Source organism: Ornithorhynchus anatinus, chromosome X1, assembly GCF_004115215.2.
Source record: "Ornithorhynchus anatinus isolate Pmale09 chromosome X1, mOrnAna1.pri.v4, whole genome shotgun sequence".
In the NCBI taxonomy this organism is placed as follows: Eukaryota; Metazoa; Chordata; class Mammalia; order Monotremata; family Ornithorhynchidae; genus Ornithorhynchus; species Ornithorhynchus anatinus.
In genome coordinates, this window is record NC_041749.1 from 38985407 (window position 1) to 39010129 (window position 24723).

A 24723-nucleotide genomic window follows, 5' to 3' on the forward strand; every position below is an offset into this window, starting at 1 on the left:
TCCCCGATGAGCCACCCATCCCACACAGAAGAATTCCACTGTCCAAGGGCAGCATGTACTTAATCCCCGTACACTTTACGATCAGTAACATGATGCTAGGGACCTGGATGATATAGCAGAAGATTGATCATGAGCTAGTGGTGGAAGATGTGATGGAAAAAGACCCGTGATATTGCACGGAGGGTGTCGTATTCTCGGAAAAAGCTTCCAGTGCTTAAGCTGGGTAATGTACAGTGTCTGATTCGTTTGGCAAAATGCAGCTTAAGGGCTGGAAAAACCCAAGTCTTCAGCTGCCCAAGAATTCGCTCTCGTGATCGCTCTTGGGTTTTTTCCCCCCACCCAGAGCCTCCTATCTCCCAGTGAATGTACCCCACATGGTCACATGCCTCCCGGGGTCAAATCTGGTTTCACTTTTACTTTATGACCCAGCATCTCATGCTATCCCCGGGGCTGCGTCTGGATCAGCTATACTAGGAGGTAGTTTAGAATTTTGACAGAGCACTGACTTTTGAAAAAACACAAAAGCTTTTGCACAGGCTGCAACGACACAAACATACTTGCTGCTTTGATGAAGCTTCTTTGAAACTGGTACATCATGAGGGGGCCAGGGAGCATTCTGGAATACAATAAGGAAACACAGTTCAGGCTTAAAATACCGCCATCCTCAAAGCTTACCCAAGAAGCATATGGAAACAAAGGTAACCCAACAGGAGCTTCTGGGGAGGAGGGTCCTGAGATTTTCCCTGCCACACTGCTCTGCTTCAACTGAATCAGCCCAAGAGACAAAGGCTGGGATTGGAGTCAGGTGTGAACCAAGATCTGCCCAGACAGCACAGAAGAAACAACAGAAGGGGAAAATGTGTCTGAGAAGCAAACCACCTCGCTAAACATTTCTAACTACCCCAGCAACGACACCTCTTTTCCAGCCAGATGATACACGGTGAAAGAGGATGAGGCTGGGGACACAAACAAGTCATTGTGGAACATAAACAGGTCTATTTTTCTTACTTTTTTATGACAAGTAATGTACGTTTTGGTACGCCTGAAGGTCAAGGACTTAGGACACCAGCCAGACACAGTGCAAGCAAATACTGTGCTAATTTCCCCACATGCTTGTCAATATGCCTCAGCCTTGAACCATAGCCTCCTCTGATATTCCATACCTGAATCTCCTCAGTGAGGGGGTCAGTGACTCCTGGTTCATATTACATACCATTCTCATCCTCCTAGCTCCACTCTAAACTCTGTCCCTCGGGACCAAACCCTTCCATCAGCCTCCACTAGCCCGTACATACCTCCTGGTCTCCTCTCACGTGGTATGTTCCTTGGGCTTCAGAAAAGCAACTGCAATTTAGCCCCCTTTGCTACCTTCTTTCTGCCAATTCCAAACCCAGGACTTTTCCTGTACGTAAATTGGTCTTTGAATCAGGATCTGACAAACTACTTCCCTTCTGGCCTGTCTTAGTGTACAACATAAAGTCCACCTTCTTTCCCCTACCGTGAAGCCCTCCTTGAGTGAGTGGAAGAAGGATGAGGCAGCCAATCAAGTTACCAATACCCACATGCATTTCCAGTCTTCAATAAATAGAAAGGATCTGAGTGCTACCCTCAGCCCCAGAGTGCTTATGTACATATCTATAAATTGCATATTTTAGATTGATTTATATTCATGGCTGCATCCCTCACTAGACTGTAAGTTCATTGTGGGCTATTGTACTGTACTCTCTCAAGCGCTTAGTATAGTGTACTCCACTCACTCAATAAACACCACTGAAGATGCTGCGTCCTTCACTGTTTTCCATTTAACAAAAGGCTGGATGCCGGAGGGAGTGAGGGGGCAGGCTAGGATAGGTAGAATTTTCTCCTCATATTTCAGAAAGATTCTCTTTGAGAATACAGAACGCTGGGTTTAGGCTTAACAAAGATCAAGTGGCAGGTCCGTGAGGTGTAATCCCCTTCGGCAAGCTTTCTGATTGACCCTGGAGTACGTCCGGCGGATGTCTCAGGGTACAGCCTTCTCAGACTCTGGAGTCCAACCACCTGTCCATCCTAAGGCTCTGGAGATCCGAGCTGGGTCAGGGGCACACAGGGCAGAATGGGGAAGGGGGGTGTGATGCTCACGGCCCGTCAGGGTGGTGGGTTAATGCCCCGTTTCCCTAGTGGGCCCAAGGCTGCGATTGGTGAGGCATTTCTCTCTTCTAGTGTTTACCATCTCAAATTCCAATGGTCCTGGCTTACCCCAACGGGAACTGGAAATGGGACAAATTTCACTTCGAAAGTTAGGACCTAGAGGCTGGGGCCCACGTTCTTGCAGGGTTGTTAAAATGGCTAGCACGCTGGGAGTGCCAATGCAACGATGACATCGGTGATGACGACATCCCCCAGAGAAACAGTTCTTGTACAATTGTTCTTGTTGGAGCTGTTTTGGGAACTCACAGCCTCGTACGCTGTGGGGAGTCACCAGTGGCTTGGTAGGTTAATTGCACCTACATGAGAGTCATTTCCAGACCTCCAACACCCAACAGCTTTTAAAGAGCTTAGCAAATGGCTAAAGTGAAAACACAGTCCTCTTTCTGCCAGTTTTAATAGTATTTGTGATGTGCTTACTGTGTGACGGGCACTAAGATACTAAGTCCTAGCTCCTAAGGTCACACACGTACTGTGTGACAGTGTTCTAAGCACTGGGGTAGATATAAGCTAATCAGGTTGGACACAGTCCACGATCCACATGGGCTTCACTTATTTTACAGTAACTGAGATGCAGAGAAGTGAAGGGACTTGCCCAAGGCCCCACAGCAGACAAGTGGTGGAGACGGGATCAGAACCCAGGTCCTTCTGACTCCCAGGGCTGTGCTCTACCCATTAGGCCATGCTACTTCTCATGCTAGAAAAGCGGTGCTCAGCAGGATTATACGCTAGGGTGGAAGGGAGAGAAGGAGCGGCACTGTGCACCTCAGCCTCCCGAACAAGTGGCCTGCCGAGCCCCGCACCGGGTCACCCCAAGGCCTCCTTCCCAACACGCCTTGCTCCAGCTTGGCGGGAGGGAGAGAAACAGCAGCAGCTATAGGCCTCCTCCAATACATGTAGAGGTCTTTGGGAAGGCCTAACCTGAGGCACTCGTTGTGGCTCGGACTGCTGGACTCTGAGCTGCGAGAAGCCTGAAATGCTGTTCTTCTAGCCACACTACCCTCCAGCTTGGATTGAATTTTGTAGTTATCCCTGTCCTCATCTTTTCTGTTCATTTTCTGCTTTATTTATACCTTATGTGTTTGGCATCAGCCTCCTCCCTCACTTCGTCATCATTATCATCAGTGGAATTCATTCACTCAATCTTATTTACTGAGCACTTACTGTGTGCAAAGCACTGTACTAAGCACTTGGGAGGGTACAATATAACAATAAATAGATGCAGTCCCTACCCACAACGAGCTCACATGGGCGGCTTATAATGTTCAGAGCACTGAACTAAGCACTTGGGAAAGTATGGTAAAACAGAGTCGGCAGCTACACCCCCTGCCCAGAACGACCTCCTTATTCTTAGAGGGTGAACTCCAGAAGGACCAGGGACCTTTTCTAATTTTCACCCAAGTATTCTTTCCCAGCCCTTGGAACCGTGCTTTGCATCCAGTAATGCTAACTAAATAATATTAATACTACTGGGACTCTCCCTTAGAAATGAAGTGTCGTCTACCGGAGATAGGATAACCTCCCTACCTCAGGTAAGTCTTCAGGGCACTGGTGATGGTCTTTATCTCCCACTCTGCACTGATATCCACTTCTATTTCAGAGGTTGTTTTGGGATCTGAAAAAGAGAGAAGAGACTGATTAATGCAAAATGGAAGAGTCATCACTCTGCACCCACACTTTCCTACCACCCGGCATGGTTCTGAGTCTTCCCTTCGCACCTCCTGGTCTTATTCAGTGCCTTATTCAGTTACCAGAAAGAAGATGGAATCTGTTGGTGAACCCAGAGAACAGGAGTGTTGTGGGCAGGGAATGTTTCTATCAACTATGCTATACTGTACTCTTCCAAGTGCTTAGTAATAATAATAATTGTGGTATTTAAGTGCCTACTATGTGCCAGACGCTGTTCTAAATGCTGGAGTGGATACAAGCAAATAGGGTTGGACACAGTCCTTTTCCCCCGTGGGGTTCACAGTCTTTAAATTCCATTTTACAGATGAGGTAACTGAGTCAAAGAGAAGGTAAGTGACTTGCCCAAGGTCACAGCAGACGAGGGGCAAGCCGGAACTAGAACCCAGGTCCTTCTGACTCCGAGGCCCGTGCTCTATCCACTAAGCCACGCTGCATCTCCAGTACAGCGCTCTGCACGTGGTAAGCGCTAAATAAATACGATTGATTGAGTGGCTTACCCATAGCTAAATGTTTCTTCATTGACGTGTGAGCAAGAGGGAAGCCCTATTCCAGAATAGAATGCATTTCCCTGGACAGAGACATCATCGAACACTTCAGGGTGGGTCAGGAAGCAGGGTCATGCAAAAATGGACCAGAGGAAAGTCTAGCGGGGGAGCAGTCAGAAGGTGGCTCATACCCTAGGAAAGGGAAGAGAGTGAAAGACAGAAAGAGAGATAAAGAGAGACAGAGACCAAGAGAGAGCACACAATCTTCTGCTCCCCTCTCAGGGTTGTCCAGAAATCTGAGGAGGGGCAAGAAATATCTAAATTTTCCTGTGAAGGATGGCACCAGAATGGCAAAACACTGTCAGCCTGGCCAGCAGATCCAAAGCTTAATAATAATAATGATGATGGCACCGTTAAAGAGCTTACTATGTGCCAAGCACTGTAATAAGCACTGGGGTGCCAAGCAAATCAGGTTGGACACAGTCCCTGTCCCAAGTGGGGTTCACAGTCTCTCAATCCTCATTTTACAAATGGGGTAACTGAGGTAAAGAGAACTGAAGTGACTTGCTCAAGGTTACACAGCAGACATGTGGCAGAGTCAGGATTAGAATCCATGACCTCCTTACTCCCAGGTCCATGCTCTTTCCACTATGCCATGTTGATACCCCTCTGGAACCACTGACAGCAAGCAGGCTGCCAAAGCCATGCTCCCTACATTGCAGGCAGAAAAGGGGAGACACTCACCTATAAAATTCTCCCCCGTTTTTAAAAATGAACTATCTGCCATTAAACTATCACATCCATCTCCGGTGAGCTGAGTAATAGGGAAGGAAGAAAAACAGGATTTTTTTTTTTTCCTCCCACTCATGTCTTGTTTACTGGTTGATTCCTGTCACCGAATCCTGTTGGTTCTACCTTCACAACATCACTAAAATACACCCTTTCCTCTCAATCCAAGCACCTATCCTATCCCCGCCTTGACTATGACATCAGCCTCCTTCCAGATCTCCCTGCGTCATGTCTCTCCACGCTACAGTCCTTACTTCACTCTGCTGCTGAGATCACTTTAAAAAACAGAAAGTTTAATTCATGACACCCTACTTTTCATTCATTCATTCATTCAATAATATTTATTGAGCGCTCACTATGTGCAGAGCACTGTACTAAGCGCTTGGGATGAACAAGTCGGCAACAGATAGAGACAGTCCCTGTCGTTTGACGGGCTTACAGTCTAATCGGGGGAGACGGACAGACGAGAACAATGGCACTAAACAGCGTCAAGGGGAAGAACATCTCGTAAAAACAATGGCAACTAAATAGAATCAAGGCAATGTACAATTCATTAACAAAATAAATAGGGTAACGAAAATATATACAGTTGAGCGGACGAGTACAGTGCTGTGGGGATGGGAAGGGAGAGGTGGAGGAGCAGAGGGAAAAGGGGAAAATGAGGCTTTAGCTGCGGAGAGGTAAAGGGGGGATGGCAGAGGGAGTAGAGGGGGAAGAGGAGCTCAGTCTGGGAACGCCTCTTGGAGGAGGTGATTTTTAAGTAAGGTTTTGAAGAGGGAAAGAGAATCAGTTTGGCGGAGGTGAGGAGGGAGGGCGTTCCAGGACCGCGGGAGGACGTGACCCAGGGGTCGACGGCGGGATAGGCGAGACCGAGGGACGGCGAGGAGGTGGGCGGCAGAGGAGCGGAGCGTGCGGGGTGGGCGGTAGAAAGAGAGAAGGGAGGAGAGGTAGGAAGGGGCAAGGTGATGGAGAGCCTCGAAGCCTAGAGTGAGGAGTTTTTGTTTGGAGCGGAGGTCGATAGGCAACCACTGGAGTTGTTTAAGAAGGGGAGTGACATGCCCAGATCGTTTCTGCAGGAAGATGAGCCAGGCAGCGGAATGAAGAATAGACCGGAGCTGGGCGAGAGAGGAGGAAGGGAGGTCAGAGAGAAGGCTGACACGGTAGTCTAGCCGGGATATAACGAGAGCCCGCAATAGTAAGGTAGCCGTTTGGGTGGAGAGGAAAGGGCGGATCTTGGCGATATCGTAGAGGTGAAACCGGCAGGTCTTGGTAACGGATAGGATGTGTGGGGTGAACGAGAGGGACGAGTCAAGGATGACACCGAGATTGCGGGCCTGCGGGACGGGAAGGATGGTCGTGCCATCCACGGTGATGGAGAAGTCTGGGAGCGGACCGGGCTTGGGAGGGTCCTACTTCCTCAAAAACCCCCAGTGGTTCCCCATCCACCTCCACATCAAACTCCTTATCATTAGCTTTAAAGCACTCGATCATCTTACCCCCATCCTATTGTATCACACCGATTTCCTACTACAACTCTGCCCACACACTTCGCTTCTCCAACACCAACCTACTCATTGTGCCTCGATCTCCTCTATCTTACTGCCAAGCTTTTACCCACGTCTCCCTCGGCCTGGTACTCCCTCCCTCTCGACATGTGACGGACCTCCGCTCTCCCAATGACTAAATCTTATTAGAAATCACATCTCCTCCCTCCCCAATTAAGCCTTTATTTCCCCTACTCCCTCTTCCTTCTGTCATTTATGCACTTTTTTATCTCTACCCTTTAAGCACTTTATATTCATTCCACTCTCGGGTCCAGAGCATTTATGTACATATCCATAATTTAAACTATGACTCTAGACTGTAAGCTCCTGGTGGACAGGGAAAGTGCTTACCAACTCTGTTCTCTAGTACTCTCCCTAGCGCTTAGCAAGGTGCTTTGTACAAAGTGCTTAATAGATACTATTGATTGGTTGAGTAATGCAGTGGGATTATGAAAGTCCCTCGTGGTCCCATTGATTTTCACTGGAAAGCATGCAAAAATCAGATGGCCTGCCGATTTCAAAACTATTGCAAATTGTAAACTTTCGCTCATTTTCCTTTTTGTCATCTCTCTCTCTTTCTCCAAGTGCATTCCCCATGTAGCATATGTGCTGAAAAGCTCATGACCCTTCCATTCCCTCCTCCCTCAAAATCGTATTGCCAGACGACCCAGCTCCTGGCCTCGAGACAAACTTCACTGTAAATTTCTCGGAGGAACAGGCAGCTTAAACCCAATACAGGAGAGGAGTGAGCATGATTTTAAATAAGCAGCAGTTGGCAAGTTTGGGAGTGGAGAGCTGTTCCGTGAACCACATTTAGCAAGCGAATGATTAGGCTTCACTTCTGCGGGCCCTGAAAACCAAATGAATATTATGCAACATTACAGTGCAAAGACTCAAATAACAGCTAGGGTGAAGAGCTTTTTATAGCCCAGATGGAGCAAGGCTGCCCTGGAGCTCCAACGCATCCATTTTAGAATTGACTCTGTTTCCAATCCAGTCCGAACACAGGATCCTAAATTACCATCCTTCCAGAGAATGCTGCCAATTGCCACACTTCACCATTAATGTTCCAGGCCTGTTTGCCCCTCTTGATTTTGCTGGGCTGCTAAGAAGCAACACGCTCTGCTGCAATCTTGGGCACCAGAGTGAAAATGCACATTATTTCCTAAGGCCTCAGATTCATTCCTTTTTCTATCACCACCTTATGGCCTGGGGCTGGTAGCATTATCAAATGAAGAGGAAAAAGCAATATAGCAAAGGATGGAACCCACTAGTTTCTGTTCTGCCACTTGTCTGCTCTGTGACCTTTACTTCTCTGTGTCTCAGTTACTTCATCTGTAATGTGGGAATTAAGACTGTGAGCCACCTATGGGACGAGGACTGTTTCCAATCTGATTTGCTTGTTTTCACCCCAGTGCTTAGTACAGTGCCTGGCACATTGTAGTTGCTTAACAAATAACATTATTATTATTATTATTATGTAAAGTGAACAGAGCCAACTTTGGATCATTCAGGGGCTGTGGTACAGCTAGAATGTTTGTTCAGGGCCACTGGTTCCCTCTGCCCTTTGGGCACATTTAAGATAATCAATTCTTCTTAGGGGGAAGGCAAGAGGAGAGGAGGAGGAGGAAACATCTGGATAACTGGTAGGTAGCTCAGTAAATGGTCCAGAACGAGAGGCAGTTAGGATGCAGAGATGGCACGGCAAACGGAGTGTCTCCCGGGAGATGTCCTCAGAGAAGGAGTGTGGCTTAGTGAATAGAGCACGAGCCTGTGAGTCAGAAGGACCTGGGTTTAATTCCAGGTCCACTTGTCTAATGTGTGACCTTGGGTAAATCCCTTCACTTCTCTGTGCCTCATCTTCTCTGTAAAAATGAAGATTGAGACTGTGAGTCCTATGTGGGGCAGGACTGTGTCCAACTGGACTATCTTGTATCTACCCCAGTGCTTAGTACTGTGCCTGGCACAAAGTAAGTTCTTAGCAAATACCATAATAAAGCAGTCTTCCCCTCACCCCAAAATCCAACCCCACCACCACGAGGGCAGACTCCAATCCCAACAGGAGTAGAAGGCTTTGGAACTATTAGGGTGCTACGGAAGGCTGAGGCCCTGTGGCCAAGAGTGGGAAAGGATACCAGGACTTCCTTCTTTCTTAATATGCTGTTAATTTTCGATTCTTCTATTTTCCCAACGGTCCCCTTGCCTGTAATTTGTGGGACAGGAGCTGTGTCTGATTGATTTATCTTGTATCTACCCAATTACCATCTCAGGACCCATGTATTCACAACTGTCCGTCGCACTTATGATCATACTGACTTACAAACCCAACTATCGAAGCACTTAGTCACCCACTTATCCCTCTCTCCATTCTCCTCTCCTTCCTAGGTGTAAATTTTGGGGGATCTGCCTTTCTGTAAGACTGTACTCTTGAAGGACAGGGATCAGGTCTCCCATTCTTAATGTATTCTCCCTATCAGAATACAGAGCTCGGTTCCAAGGAGGCACTCAATAAATTTGATTAACTGATTGCATTGGCACACAGTGAGCCCTTAATACATACCATAACTAAAAACCTGAGTCTCTTCAACTCCCACATCCATTCCACCCAACAATTATTCCAGCTTTTAACTCCCTCTTAAAGCCCAGTGCTCACTCCTTCTTACCCCTGAAAACCATATCATCTACTTCATTAATGAAACAAACCATTAAGCAAGGTCGTACTCACCCTCACAACCTCCTCAAGTTTCCCAGCCATGGCCCAAGGAGATATCAATCAACGAATCAACCATATCTAATGAGTTTTTACTGTGTTCAGAGCACTGAACTAAGCATTTGGGAGAATACAATGTATCAGAGTTAGCAGATACATCCCCTGCCCACAAGGAGCTTAGAGTCTAGAAGGGGAGTCAGGCAATATAAATAAATTATGGGTAGGTACACAAGTACTGTGGGGCTGAGGTAAGGATGAATAAAGGGTGCAAACTCCAGTGCAGAGGAAACATGGAAGGGAGTGGGAGAAAAGGAAATGAGGGCCAATCAGGAAAGGTCTCTTGGAGGAGATGTGATTTTAATAAGGTTTTGAAGTTTGGGAGTATGATTGTCAGATATGAAGGGGGAGGGAGTTCCAGGTCAAAGGCAGGATACGGGGGAGGGTTCAGTGGCAAAACAGATGAGATAGAGATACAGTGCGTAGGTTGGCGTTAGAAGAGCAAAGTATGCGGTCTGGTTTGTAGTAGGAAATCAGAGAGCTAAGGTAGAATAATAATGTTGGTATTTGCTAAGCGCTTACTATGTGCAGAGCACTGTTCTAAGCGCTGGGGTAGATATAGGGTAATCAGGTTGTCCCACGTGAGGCTCACAGTTAATCCCCATTTTACAGATGAGGGAACTGAGGCACAGAGAAGTTAAGTGACTTGCCCACAGTCACACAGCTGACAAGCGGCAGATCCGGGATTCAAACCCAGACTCCCAAGCCCGGGCCCTTTCCACTGAGCCACACTGTTTCTACGACAATGCTAAGGAGTTTCTGTTGGGTACAGAGGTAGATGGGCAAACTATCTTGAGGAGTGGAGACACATGGACTGGATAGTTTTGTAGAAAACTGATCCGGGCAGCAGAGTGAAGTATGGACTGGAATGGGGAGAGACAGGAGGAAGGGAGACCAGCGAGGGGACTGATGCAGTAATCAAGGCAAGAGAAGATAAGTCCTTGGATCAATGTTGTAGCAGTTTGGACGGAGAGGAAAGCACGGACTTTAGAGATGTTGTGAAGTTTGAGCCAACGGGACTTGGTGACAGACTGAATGTGTGGGTTGAGTGAGAGAGAGATGAGTCGAGGACAAAGCCACGGTTACAGGCTTGTGAGAGAGGGAGGAGAGTGGTATTATCTACAGAAATGGGAAAGGTGAAATTCCTTTAAGGCACTCCATCAGTTCTTTCCTTCTTTCTTTTGCACTTTCTTCCACTTCACCTCAGCTCTCCCTCTCAGCTCCTCCCAAGCTCACTTTCTCACTCTGCCTCTTTCTCATCACTCCACATGAGAGGTTTTGTTCAATATGGACAGGGAATGCGTCACTCTTCTTCATCCTGGACTTTCCAAGCACCTAGTACAGCACACTGCACCAAGAGGAGGAGGATGATAATGTTATTAAGCACTTATTATTTGCCAAGCATTGTACTAAACACTGGGGAAGACACAAGACAGCTTGGACACAGTCCCCATCCCACATGGAACTCACAATCTAAGGAGGAAGGAAAGTAGGTATCAAATCTGCATTGTACAGATGAGGAACAGAAAAGCAAGTCTCTTACTATAAATCACACTGCAAGCCAGTGGCTGAGTCGGGAGCAGTACTTGTTCTGGGAAGGGAACATATCTGTCAACTCTGTTATATTATCCTCTTCCAAGCACTTAATACAGTGGTCTACACACAGAGCAAATATGACTGCTTGGTTGATTGACTGCCAGGCCTTTGTTCTTTCCACCAGGACACACCGCTTAATAAATACTAACTATCCCATTTTTGAATTCTGGCTCATGCCTTTCCCACTGCCTAGATTTCCCTCCCCCTTCAAATCTGAAAAACTACAGTTCTCCCCATGCTCAAAGCCCTCTTGAGATCTCATTTCCTATCTCATTTCCTCCAGGAGGCTTTCCCTGATTAATTTTCCTTCACCCCAGGTCACATCCTCCCAGCTATCTTAGCATTTTTGCACTTACATCCTCTCACTACATTAAAAAAAAAAAGTTGATTTATACACTATTATTTGAGCACTTTTCTCCACTAGACTGTAAACTCCATGAGGGTAAGGATCGTGTCTTCCTTCTTCTATTAGCCCAAATGCTTAATATAGGGCTGTGCACACAATAGGTGCTCAATAAATACTATAAAATGAGTGACCAATCTATCTGGGTCCTCTTAAGCCCACTGTTGCACAGGGAATTGAGGCTACAATATTGTCCCTTTGCTGAATGACAAATATTCAACAGCCAGATTTCTAAATTAAATTACTGAGTGTGGAGCACTGCATTAAGCACTTGGGAGAGAACGACAGGAGCAAGATACCCCACTTCAACCCTCAAGGAGATTGTAAAATTATAGGGGAAATAGAAAAAAAACAGTACAAACGGTGAATGCCGGGAGAAAAACAAGAATAGGGCAGTAGCAACGACAGTGCACACTGCATGCCTTACAAGACTGTGAGCCCGTTACTGGGCAGGGATTGTCTCTATCTGTTGCCGAACTGTACACTCCAAGCGCTTAATACAGTGCTCTGCACATAGTAAGTGCTCAATAATATTACTGAATGAATGAAAGTATTCCACCGCACTAAGTGCTTGAGAAGAACAAAAGTAGCATTAGAGGCCAGCTCACTGGCACTAGGACCTCTAAGCAGTGAATCTCACACCCAGAAGTACACTCTCTACCCTCACAAGTGCCAGTTGAAAGGACCAGATCAGCCATGTACAACCTCCTAAGGGGTGGGGGGTGGGGGGGTCCTGGTGTGTATGTCCCCGTCCCTCTCTCTTCTTCCTTCACTCTTTCCCTCCCTTCTCTCCTGGTGCCCTCTCTCTCCATGCCGCCCCTCCCCCCAACAATGGTGATCCAAATTCCCAAAGGCCCTTCCCAAAGCAAAATCTTACACAACCCACCAAGCCCTTTGCCAAACCATACTCCTCCTCATCACTGAAACCAATTGCTAAAATGAACTTCGGGGGCTCGGGCTGGATTCTGCTGATCTGGGCCAACTCGCTATTCGCTATTGGCAGGATAATCCAGAGTTGGCTCTATGCAGACAGTCGACTTCATTCGCAGCACCTCACAGGACTTCCTTATATAGACTGCCATGTCTAAAAGTTGATTTCTGCTCTTTTTTTAAATGCTGTTTTTTAAGCACTATGTGCCAGTCACTGTACTAAGCGCTGAGGTAGATGCGAGCCAATCAGGTTGGACACAGTCCACGTCCCAAGTGGGCTCACAGTCTAAATCCCCAATTTAAAGATGAGGTAACTGAGGCACAGAAAAGTGAAGTAATTTGCCCAAGGTCACACAGCAGATAAGTGGCAGAGCTGAGATTAGAACCCAGGGCCTCTGACTCCCAAGTCTGTGGTCTTTCCACTAAGCCACGCTGCTTCATGCCAGTTTGAAAAAGGGGTGAAGAGAGTGGAGGAAAAAATTAGCGAAGGTCCTCACGTTTCATCGAGGCTTGGAGCCCCAGTGTTAGCTTGAGTGGAGAAGAAAATGGAAAGAAAGTACATTAATAGAATTTACTCTGGGCTTTTAAAGCTTGGCCCATTTCTCGGTTCCTCCGAATTCTTTCCATGTGCTCTCTCTGCTGTTTTAACATTGCTTTGATTTACCAATAAAAGTGACTGCTCCATGAATTACATTGTATATATTGCCCATAATACATGCTCTCTTTGTAGGCACAGACATGGGCATATACGCATATGCATGGAGTAACATCTGGTCAGCAAAAAACAAACACCAAGTGACAGTTTGGCAAGATACTTTTCTCTACATACACAAAGCTTGAAAAGAGCCTCCAGAAGGAGATTGTGCATTTCTAGGAATTTGAAAGTTTTGCTTGCTTCTTATCCAAGCTCAAAAGGCCAATGACCTCTGTTGCTAGGGGGACTGGAGTGGGTTAGCCCCAGGCTCGACATTAGCGTGCAAGGACCGCACACATAAAGCCCCATGTGCTGGAGGAAACGCTTCCAGAATATCCCAGTGCTCTCAGTCCGTAGAAACTCAAGTCATTTTGAAGACGACTTTCTTACAGGCTTCTACAACTCAGGAATCCTCTCGAATAAATTGGAGAACCCAGAGAAGCAGCATGGCGTAGTGCATAGAGCATGGGCCTGGGAGACAGAAGGACAGAGATCCACCAGATCCACCACTTGTCAGCTCTGTGACCTTGATCAAGTCACCTCACTTCTCTGGACTTCAGTCACCTCATCTGTGAAATGGGTATTAAGACTGTGAGCCAGATGAGGGACAGGGACTGTATCCAATCTCATTTGTTTGTATCCCCCAATGCTATGTACAGTGCCTGGCACATAGTAAGTGCTTAACAAATACCACAATTATTATTATTAGAGCGCTGCACACAGTAAGAACTCAATAAATATGACTGAATGAATGAATGACTATTATTATTAATAGAAAAGAGGCAGTGGAAGACGACCTACTCAGAGCCTCTGGTCCAAATGCAGATCTCCCTGAGGGGACCAATGGAAAAATGGCAGAGGGTGGATCTGAGCCAGTTTCAGACAGTGGAGAAGCAGCATGGCCTACTAGGAAGAGCACAGGACTGGAAGTCGGGAGATCAGGGCTGTAATCCCAGTTCTGCTACTTGCCTGCTGTGTGACCTTAGGCAAGTCACTTGACTTCTCTGGGCCTGTTTCCTCATCTACAAAATGGGGATTTAATACCTGCTCTTCCGCTCACTTAGACTGTAAGCGCTGTGTGTGAGAGAGACTGAGTCTGAGCTGATTATAGTACATCTATCCCAAGATGGGGCACAGATTTTGGCACATGATAACTGCTTAATAAATATCACAATAATCATCACTCTATTACAACAGGATCCAATTCTCCAAGCCCATTACCCCTGCTACGGTGTTATACATAATTCCCTGCCATCTTTGGCCTAGTGGACAAGAGCATTGGCCTGGGAGACAGAAGGACTTGGGTTCTATTCCTGTCTCTGTTGCTTGTCTGCTGTGTGACCTTAGGCAAATCGCTTCACTTCTCTTTGCCTCAGTTCCCGGATCTGCAAAATGTGGAATACTACTGTGAGGCCCATGCGGGACAAGGACTGTGTCCAAGTTGCTTAGCTTGTATCTATCCCAGTGCTTAGTACAGCGCCTGGCACATAGTAAAAGCTTAGCTAACTTAACTAACACCATTAAGACAAAAAATCAAGTCACGGTTGCAATGTCAGCAGTAAGTCATTCAAGAGCAGGGTCTCTGTCCACCTATGTGTTCCCAGAGTCTAGTATGGTGGCACAGAAGTTAATGCTAATAAGTGATGATGATCACCGTCATCATCAACCTCACCAGAAGCAGCGTGGCTCAGTGGAAAGAGCACGGGCTTTGGAGTCAGGGCTCATGAGTTCGAATCCCAGCTCTGCCACTTGTCGGCTGTGTGACTGTAGGCAAGTCACTTAACTTCTCTGTGCCTCAGTTCCCTCATCTGTAAAATGGGGATTAAGACTGTGAGCCCCACGTGGGACAACCTGATTCCCCTATGTCTACCCCAGCGCTTAGAACAGTGCTTGGCACATAGTAAGCGCTTAACAAATACCAACATTATTATTATTATTACCAGTGGTTGCTGGGAAATAAGAAAGGGCGCGCCCTTCAGTTCAGGAGGCCATCCCTTCAGCTCTTTGTTGTGGTACATTGGCAGCTGGTGATGACCTTTTCCCTTCCAACCCTGTGCCTACTGTGCTAGTCAGGAGATTCTGTTCATGGCCTGTGGCGGCCAGTCAGCCCTGAGTGCAGATCTCGCTGCCTCTATTTCCAGAGCCCAAGGAAGACGGAAAGGGCTAACTCTCAACCCAAACAGACTTGCTGTCTTTGGGCTATTTTCACTGACCTACATCGGAAACTGTATTTGACTGCTCGCTGGCTATTTCTTTTCCAGCCCTCCCTCAGAAGCAGATCTCCACCTCCATGGATTAAAGGAGGTGGGATGGCCTTGTTCGGGGATGCCCAGGGAGTAGATGATAGAAACCAGGTCTCTTCAGAACCATTCCTCCGCTGGGCAAACTGAGTTAGGCTGCCTCTTGACTGAAACAGAAAACTAGACCTGTTCCAAATTCCACTTTTCCTTGTCTAAGGCAGTCCTGCCCAATGCTTTCATTAAGCTTTAGTTCTACCAGTGAGCAGCTTCTGCAAAAAATATAATTTATTAGCATTTTTCCACCTAATAACCCCGTTTCCCGAATCCGTACGCAAAATATTGATATTGAATACGGCTCATAAACAAACACGAATCCAGTGATCACGTGCATTGTAAGTTAGAGAAGTAAAGAAGAGAGAGCTTTGCACTCAAGAACCCACACTTTTAAAAGCAGCCGATTTAGCTCTCCATGAGGCAGTAGCTTTTCCAGTCCACGCGAGATAATCGGCTGCTGAAAACGTGCATCCCGATGAGCTCTCTCATCCAGCAGGCTGGCAAATGAAATTACTGATTCTAACATCAGTGCCATCCCTACAGGGATACTCTGTCCAGGCCACCAGGCAGGGACCGCAAGCCACGGCTCCATCTATAAATGTGTCGCACCGGAGGCTTTCACCGTGATGACTAATATCAGTCACCAATCTCTGAAATCGGATCTGTTTGCCATTTAAACCCTTGTGACTCACTGGGGTTGACGGTGTTTGGGTCTAAAATTACAGGAAATCTGCAGGTTAAGCAAATTTGGCTCATTAACTCACAGGGCTTGGATCTGAACGCTGAACATTTATAATAGCACGGGGCTTCTGTTGTGTTCACGGCCGCCCGCCGGGCCAGGCGGAAATGGGGACAGGCCGGGTAGAGCTTTGCAGAGTGGGGACCCGGGTGGAAATCTGGAGGCGGAGCGTTCGGGCCAGAAGAGTTATTTCCCCATGCCAAGGACAGCTTCTCATTAAGGGAGGGTGGCAGAGAAGGCCCACAGTGAGGATCCTATCAAGAGCTGGGGCTGCACACTGGAACAGTGCCTTTGCCTGGGCGTGACCCACTAAATGCCTAACCTAGTAGTGGATAGTGAGAGTCATCGGCTAATAAAGAGGGAGCAGGGTGTGGCCACACCGGCTATGCACTATCACATGGAGAAGCACGAGCCAGGGGCTGAGTGCCTTCAACAGTGAGGGTGTGGTTCTCCTGGATCGGGTCCCTGAGCTCCAGCGGAAGGGAAAGGAATCACGATTCGGTCCCCTGGAACGTTAAAAGACGCACCTCCCCCAACCGGGAATGGCTCGAGCAGCTCAGGCCACTAAGGACTAGATGCCATGTGGGTCCTCCTGACCCTGTGGTGACTTCCCTGAGACCCCACCGGCCTTTGTTGGAGCGCCTTCCTGTTTCTCTAGCTCCCCTCGGGACCTAGCAGCCTTTCAAAGCAGATCCTACGGCAGTTTCCTTGCAAAACCAGGGGTAAAACACTCACCCATCAAAACATTCAGCAGCTTCTGAACTCGGGAGTTGACACCGACAATCCGATAGAGCCCTTGTTCGTTGATTCCTGGGAAAAGGAAAGAAAGAGTTTTTGGTTGAATTAGAGGACTGCTGATTGCATGAGCAAAACCAACCCGATGTGCTTAAAATTCTTCAAGCACTCCATTAGCTGGTCTAATTAGAGCAACTCATCGCTCATCCCCCTGCTTCTAAGAAAGAGACAGACTTTTTTTTTTTTTTATCTCTGCCTGGGGTTCCACGAAGTGCTATCCACTGCAATCTTGGTGTTGGCTCAAATGGAGGCTCCTTCCTCCATTCTTGCCTAGAGCAGTATCTGGACTGGAGGATGCAAAGCTAATCTTTTTTTTTTTATTACCAGCAACATAAAGAAATAATAATATGACAAATAATAATATGACAAATTTATACCAAATCTTTCAACTGCATCCACATACGCGATATTGAACTGCAACTGCATGGCAGTTAGAAATGGAGGCTACGGCATTCAACGGTGGGGTGGGCAAGAAGTCCAATCCTTTATTATATTAAACAAAGGTTTTGCTTTTGTAAAACAAGTTGTGGGGAGTAGGGACATCTATTAATATGACATCTTTCAGGTACCAGATTGTAGCACAATTTACTTTTTCCTCATTTAAATCTTTGTATTACCCTTATTTTTTACAGAAGAAAAATTCAGTCAGGGGTTCAGGAGAGCCACTTTATTTGGTGATGCTGCAGTACCTTCTTTCTGTAGGATTTCTGGCCCTTGCAAGATCAAGGCCCCTGGAAAACTCTGGGGCCAAAGACAGGATGGGATGTAGTTGTAAGAACGTTATTGAGGCATACCCTGAATTAGTCAACTTTCTAGAATGGGAACCTCTACAGGTTGGAGGAACCAGGACATAGAGTTTGACTGTTCAGTCTGACGGGGCTGTTTAGGTAACAGATTTATCGGAATGCTTTAAAAAGCCCAAGGGTCAGACCAATCTAGTGCTCCTGCCCTGTACTCTCTCCTCGATACACTAAATGAGCTTCCTGGGAGTCAACAGGTGTTTGAACGTACATGGGGGCAATGGGGACCACAGACCTAAGTGATTCATCAGGACCTTTAGGATTTGTAGCCCCAAAGGTTTTCAGTTGCGTAGCTCATAAAACAGCAGGGCTTAGTGGATAGGGCACGGGCCTGGGAGTCAGAAGGACCTGGGTTCTAATCCCAGCTCCACCATTTATCTGCTGTGTGACCTTTGCCACGCCACTTCACTTCTCTGTGCCTCAGTTACCCCATCTGTAAAATGGGGATTAAGACTGTGAGCCCCTTAGAGGTCATGACCTGTTTCCAACTTGCTTAGCTTGTATCTACCCCAGTGTTTAGTATAGTGCCTAGCACAATATGAAGCCCTTAAATACCATAAAAAATTAACAACAGAGAGTCAAAATATAGTATTAAAATAGTCTCTGGAAAACAAAATTACAGAAGGCCAACAGCTGAGGTGTAGAGAACAAACTGAGGAAAGAACCACTTGCTTTTCTGCTCTGGCTCAAATCAAGCCCAGTTACTAAGAGCAGTTGGACGACCTTTGCTCTAGCTTTCTGGTCCAAGTCCCAAACGGCATATCGTTGCCAGGTTGACTGGCACCTTCAGTCATAGTACCTGTAAGGAGGCTGAGAAATAACAACCGGGAACCTGGAAATTGCAGTTAGGCTAACCCTTGCTTCTTCACAGCACGTCCAGGATGGGTAAAAGGATGTGCTAGATGGTCTGAAGATACAAGGCACAGCTCTATCTGTACAAAAAGGGTGAACTAAAAGTTTCTGACCTCCACCGTCAATTCTACACCTCTCACCTATGTCGATTCCCAGAGGGGGTCCGGACCTATTGAAGAAATGGCATACAAGGGGCGTTGTTTGTTTGTGTTTCTCGATTTTGTCTTTTCTTTTTTAGGGTATTTAAGTGCTTACTATGTAGGCACTATGTACTAAGCACTGGGGTAGATACAAGTTAATCAGGTTGGACGTGGTCCTTGTCCCACATAGGGCTCGTAATCTTAATCCCCATTTTACAGTTGAGGTAACAGAGGCACAGAGAAGAGAAGTGACTTGCCCAAGGTCACACAGCAGCCAAGTAGAAGAGCCAGGATTAGAACCCAGGTCCTTCTGACTCCTAGGCCCATGCTCTATCCACTGGGCCACACTGCATAAGGACACTACACACAGGGTGTGACCCACGGAGAATCAATGAATCACTTTAATACAGGGAAACAGTGGGGAAACGATATAACGGATGCCACAAACAGATGTGTGACCTTCCCTGAGAACAATGCCATCTGGGGAACTTCCCTACCTCTGGTTTCAACAGCGTGTATGCATTTCCTGATGATGCTAAAGCCAATGTTGTCCAACTGGGCGGCTGAAAGAGAGAAGGGGGAGATGTTCAGAAAACCGGGTACGTAAGTCAAATGCATGATCAGTTTCCTTCTGACCCCGAGGAACCAGCTCCTGGTAAAATAACAATGCCCACTCCGTCCCACCAAGGAGAAAGGGTTGAATTGATTATCATAAAGCAAGTGCCAAGGATATGGGCTATGTTTTAATTTATCTGTATCTGCATCACTTAGGTCCCTACCCAATATCCCAATTCAGCGTTTCTCCAACACAGTCCATTCCTTCATTCAATAGTATTTATTGAGCGCTTACTATGTGCAGAGCACTTTACTAAGCGCTTGGAATGAACAAGTCGGCAACAGATAGGGACGGTCCCTGCCGTTTGACGGGCTTACGGTCTAATCGGGGGAGACGGACAGACAAGAACAATGGCAATAAATAGAGTCAAGGGGAAGAACGTCTCTTAAAAACAATGGCAACTAAATAGAATCGAGGCGATGTATAATTCATTAAAATAAATAGGGTAAAGAAAATATATACAGTTGAGCGCACGAGTACAGTGCTGAGGGGATGGGAAGGGAGAGGGGGAGGAGCAGAGGGAAATGGGGGGAAAAGAGGGTTAAGCTGCGGAGAGGTGAAGGGGGGTGGTAGAGGGAGTAGAGGGAGAAGGGGAGCTCAGTCTGGGACGGCCTCTTGGAGGAGGTGAGTTTTAAGTAGGGTTTTGAAGAGGGGAAGAGAATCAGTTTGGCGGAGGTGAGGAGGGAGGGCGTTCTGGGACCGCGGGAGGACGTGGCCCGGGGGTCGACGGCGGGACAGGCGAGACCAAGGGACGGTGAGGAGGTGGGCGGCGGAGGAGTGGAGCGTGCGGGGTGGGCGGTAGAAAGAGAGAAGGGAGGAGAGGTAGGAAGGGGCAAGGTGATGGAGAGCCTGGAAGCCTAGAGTGAGGACCAGACTGACGCCTGTCCTAATAGGCAGAAGGAGAGAAGCCTTGGGCCCACTGACTCCCGCTTCCCTTTCGTAAGAGGGGCCAGCAGGGCAGGCACAAGGCAAGCTACTGCTGCTGTTTTCTAGGAGTTGGAAGTGGGCTTTCTATGGATCTTTAAGACTTAGTTCCAGAAATGGCTAGGTTATGGAGGGTCTGGCTCAAAATTCTGCAATCAGCCCTAATCCCTCCAAAGAGCGGTGGGAAAAAGAGATCAATTAATGAGTGGTATTTATTCTGGGCTTATTGAGGTCTAATGGTAAGAACAGGGGACTGGAAGACACGAGACCAGTCACCTGCAGTGTGACCATGGACAAGCTACTTATCTTATTTGAGCCTCAGTTTCCTTAACTGTGAAATGAGGACCAGAAAGACGGCAAGCCCTGTATGGGGCAGGGACCGTGTCCAATTTCAAAACCCTATATCTACTCAATGCTTAGCACATAGTAAGTGCTTAAGAAATTACAAAATAATGGTAATAATAATAATAATAGTAACAGCATTTGTTAAGTGCTTACTATTTACCAGGCACTGGGGTGAATACAAGCAAATCAAGTTGGACGCAATCCCTGTCCCAAGTTGGGGCATTCGCCATCTCAATCCCCATTTTAAATATGAGGTAACTGAGGCACAGAGAAGTGAAGTGACTTGACCAAAGTCACACAGCACACAAGTAGTGGAGTCGGGATTAGGACCCATGACCTTCTAACTCCCAGGCTCTAACCACTACACCATGCTGCTTCTCTGATAATATTAATATTACTAATAAATATTTTACATAAAATAATTAAAAATAATGATAGCATTATTCTTTTCAGGTGAATGCTAGAAATCCAAAAGTTTTCATAACCTTATATTCAGTGGCTTTCTTTACCTGTAATTTATTTGTCTGTCTCTCCCGCTAGGCTGTAAACTGCTTCTCAGGCCGAGGCTCATGTTTATGGACCGTACTGTACTCTCCCCTGGGCTTAATATAGTGCTCTGTACCCATTAAGTGCTCAATAAATACTCAGGACTGATTGATTAAGCAAATAAGAGCCCAGACAAGGTCTGCTGCTGGGGAAGAAGCACCAACTATGTTCCACACTCACAAAAATGCCCATAACTCCAAACACTCAGTAAATCATATTTATTGAGCACCTGTGTGCAGAGCACTGTACTAAGACCTTGGGAGTGTACATTATAACAGAACTGGCAAACACATTCCCTGCTCACAATAAGCTTTTGGTCTACAGTTTAATCCAACCAGCCAGCTGCTTCACAACATGAGTCGTTGCCTACCTTGGGTACCAGGTGACTGTCATTGACTCCAGGATAACCCACCAACCCCAAAAACAAGTCACGTGCATGTCTTACCCCCCGTTCCCCCAACCCTAAGACCTACACAAATGTCGAGGGCAAAGAAGTGGTCCTAAAAATCACCTGGCTCAGTTAAAAAAAAAAAAAGATGATGGTATTAAGTGTTTACTATGTGCCAAGCACTGTAGTAAACATTGGGGTGAATACAAGCAAATCGGGTTGGAAACACTCTCTGTCCCATGTGGGGTTCATGGTCTCAATCCCCATTTTACAGCAAGCATTCAAATATGATTGATTGATTTTTTAATATATAGTCTAAACAGAGTTTTACATTTTCTTGGTCCTCAAAAAGGCCATGAAAATCTTAAAGAGCTTAAAAATCTCTGTAGACTTCATATACTTAGAAGGAAACCCTTCTCTCTGAAAAGGAAATCAAACCTGAACACTTGTAGGAAAGGTTCCATTACTAAGGGATTTTTGCATTACAAAGATCACCTATTCCCAAGAAGAAAAGAGAACTCTAAAAGAAGGAGAAAAATGACTTTCTTCTTGGAGGCCATTTGGAATAAAAGTGTCTGCAGAGAGTAATGGTGCTAACTGAAACCCTTTCTTTCCTTAGTTTAATATTTAGTTTGTTCTCTTACAGCTCAGGCATTCGATTGCAGGCCGGAAGTGAGTTCTGAAACAGTCTTACTAATGAAATAGAAAACTCAATTAAGTCATTGCCATTTTTCCAATTTAATTTAAGCGTGTTAATAATACACCAGCCAAATACCTGCTGGAATTCCACAGGGATTTTCATTCCCTCGTCTACTTTCAAAAAACAGCCTGCAGTCAGCTTTGTCATAGGGAAATTACTTCCTACATTTTCAGAGACTTCCAAAGTTTTTGGCCTGAAAGCCAGGTGAAGCCACTAATCATATTTTGGAGTCTCTCCCCACACAGACCCTTCCTACCCCCAGACAGTGGGAAACGAATACTAGGAGCTCAGCTCGGAGAGCTGCCGTTCTTGACTCTCCCAGTGCCCACAGACTTGAGAAGAGAAATGATGAGAAGAGAAGGTCATGGTGGTGATTTGACCCCTTCACTTACACATAAATCCCTCCCCGCCTGGGCAGCCCATAAGGAGTGGCAGCAGAGCTCATCCCAGGAATTTTTAGGGGATCTACTGCCACATGAGGTCAAAGGGGGGCAACTGAACCCCCAGCTGTGATGCCCAACACCAAGGACACAGAGTAAGATCAGGAAGAGTCAGGAGTCCTATCCAACTGGGAGAGAAGGCAGCAAAAGTTAAGAAAGCACCCAATGCCTCTGGCTTGTCACATCCCTGGCTTCCTTTCTGGAGATATGGAGACTTTTCCCCTGGACAGTTATTAGTGGGTGGATTTTTTGGATGAACCCCAAGGTTTTAAATGCAACACAAACTAGCAAAATGTTTAACAGCTGAAAATAAAAGAAATCCGCAATCCCACAAACACAAATTTTAATTTCCTGGAGAAAAAGGGCAACTCAAACACTGTATCATGTAATCATTATCATCACTATCTAAATTTACTGAGCATCCACTAAGGGCAGAGCACTATAGAGGACACTCGGAAGCAAAGAGACTGAATATGAGAGGCGAAAGTTAAGTGTCATTGACCGTGACAGGAGGTTAGGGGGACAAGGTTTAGGAGGGAAGATGAGGAGATCAATTTTGCCTACAAGACATTTATGAAGGAATGCCTTGGAGGCAAGAGGAAGTGCAAAATATTAAGGCAAGATCCAGACTGGCACGGTGGATTTGGAAGTCATATGCCGAGAGGTGGTAGCCATGTGTGCAAATGAGTTCCACAAGAAAAGGTGGGTAATCATTATAATCATGGTATTTGTATGGCACTAGGTGTCAAGAGCTGTTCTAAGCACTGGGATAGACACAAATTAATCAGGTCAGACAGGCCCTTGTTCCCCAAGGGGCTCATAGTCTAAGAATGAATAGAGAGAGGAGTAGGGGACTCAGAACGGAGACCTTGGGGAAAACACACAGTTAAAGTACAAGCGACTAAGAAGAAGCAGTCAAGAGACAGAGAACCTGGATAATACTGGATCAGTGAAACAAAGACTGGAGAGAGTGTCTAGGCAAAGGAAGTGATCAACAGCACTGAAGACAGACAAATGGTCAAGAAGCAATACAACAGAGTTGAGGGCATTAAGCCTGGCCAAAAGGTCATCATTGGAGAAACAGGGAAAACCAACTCGAGTTTTCTGAAAGGGGTGAAAACCAGACTGCAGAAAGATGAGAGGAGAGTAGGTGGGACTCGAGTATATAGAGCCCATGTGAGGAGTTTGGACAGCAACAGGAGACTATAGAGAGGTCAGGAGAAGACTATTTTGAGCATGAAGACTATTTTGAGCATGTTGGAAGGCAGAGGATATGCTGCCAGAGAATAGGAAGAGGCTGAAAAGAGCAATAAGGAGGAGAGGAGGATGGGAGAAAATGTTTTAAGAGAAGAGATGGGGCCCCAGGTAAATTTATAAGTTAGCTTTTATGAGGAGGTGGGGTTCATTTGGGAAAGAAGTGGATGTATAAGTGGTGGGAGAAGGAAAGCACTGAGATGATGAGGGCGGTCCTTGAAGAAGTTCACGTATGATGGCCTTTTTCTCCTGACCACTTTGCTACAATAAAGAGGGATGGGACACTGGGAATATGAGTTTGGGAGCTAACGAATGTGGTATAGCAGCACTGTAGAGAGGATGAAAGGGCAGAGTTATAGCAAGAGAGGATGGTTTCTGGATTTTCTCCAACAACTCTCAGCTGTATGAGGAGCATGGCCTAGCAGAAAGAGCAAAGGTCTGGGAGTCAGAGGATGTGGGTTCTAACCCTGGCTCTGCCACGTGCCTGCTGGGTGACTTTAGGCAAGCCATTTAACTTCTCTGTGCCTTACTTCCCTCATCGGCAGAATGAGGATTCAATATCTGTGCTCCCTCCCACTTAGACTATAGGCCTAATATAGGACCTGATGATCTTGTATGTACTCCAGTGCTTAGTGTAGTGCTTAGCACACAGTAAACATTTATCACAAACCTCATTATTATTATGATGATGATGAATACAGGAGAAGAGAAAATGAACCATGTCAGTGACCCGGTCCACAGAGACAGATGGAAAGGGGATAAGAGCCGAGTTTAATAGAGAGCCCAGTGTTGCTCATTATGGGCAG

General features: G+C 46.4%; 1 protein-coding gene across 3 annotated transcripts in view; it reads right to left on the reverse strand.

Annotated features, from left to right (window-relative positions):
• The window catches only part of ARHGAP26 (Rho GTPase activating protein 26), a 472294-nt gene that overhangs the window by 172229 nt on the left and 275342 nt on the right, over positions 1 to 24723 (reverse strand). For all 3 annotated transcript variants that reach the window (XM_029050709.2, XM_029050708.1, XM_029050712.1), the window contains exons 13-16: positions 19202 to 19267; positions 16853 to 16927; positions 3715 to 3802; positions 558 to 616 (exon numbers count right to left, since the gene is read on the reverse strand). In XM_029050709.2, coding sequence (XP_028906542.1) covers positions 558 to 616; positions 3715 to 3802; positions 16853 to 16927; positions 19202 to 19267 — 288 coding nt within the window. The remainder of the gene's footprint in view (positions 1 to 557; positions 617 to 3714; positions 3803 to 16852; positions 16928 to 19201; positions 19268 to 24723) is intronic.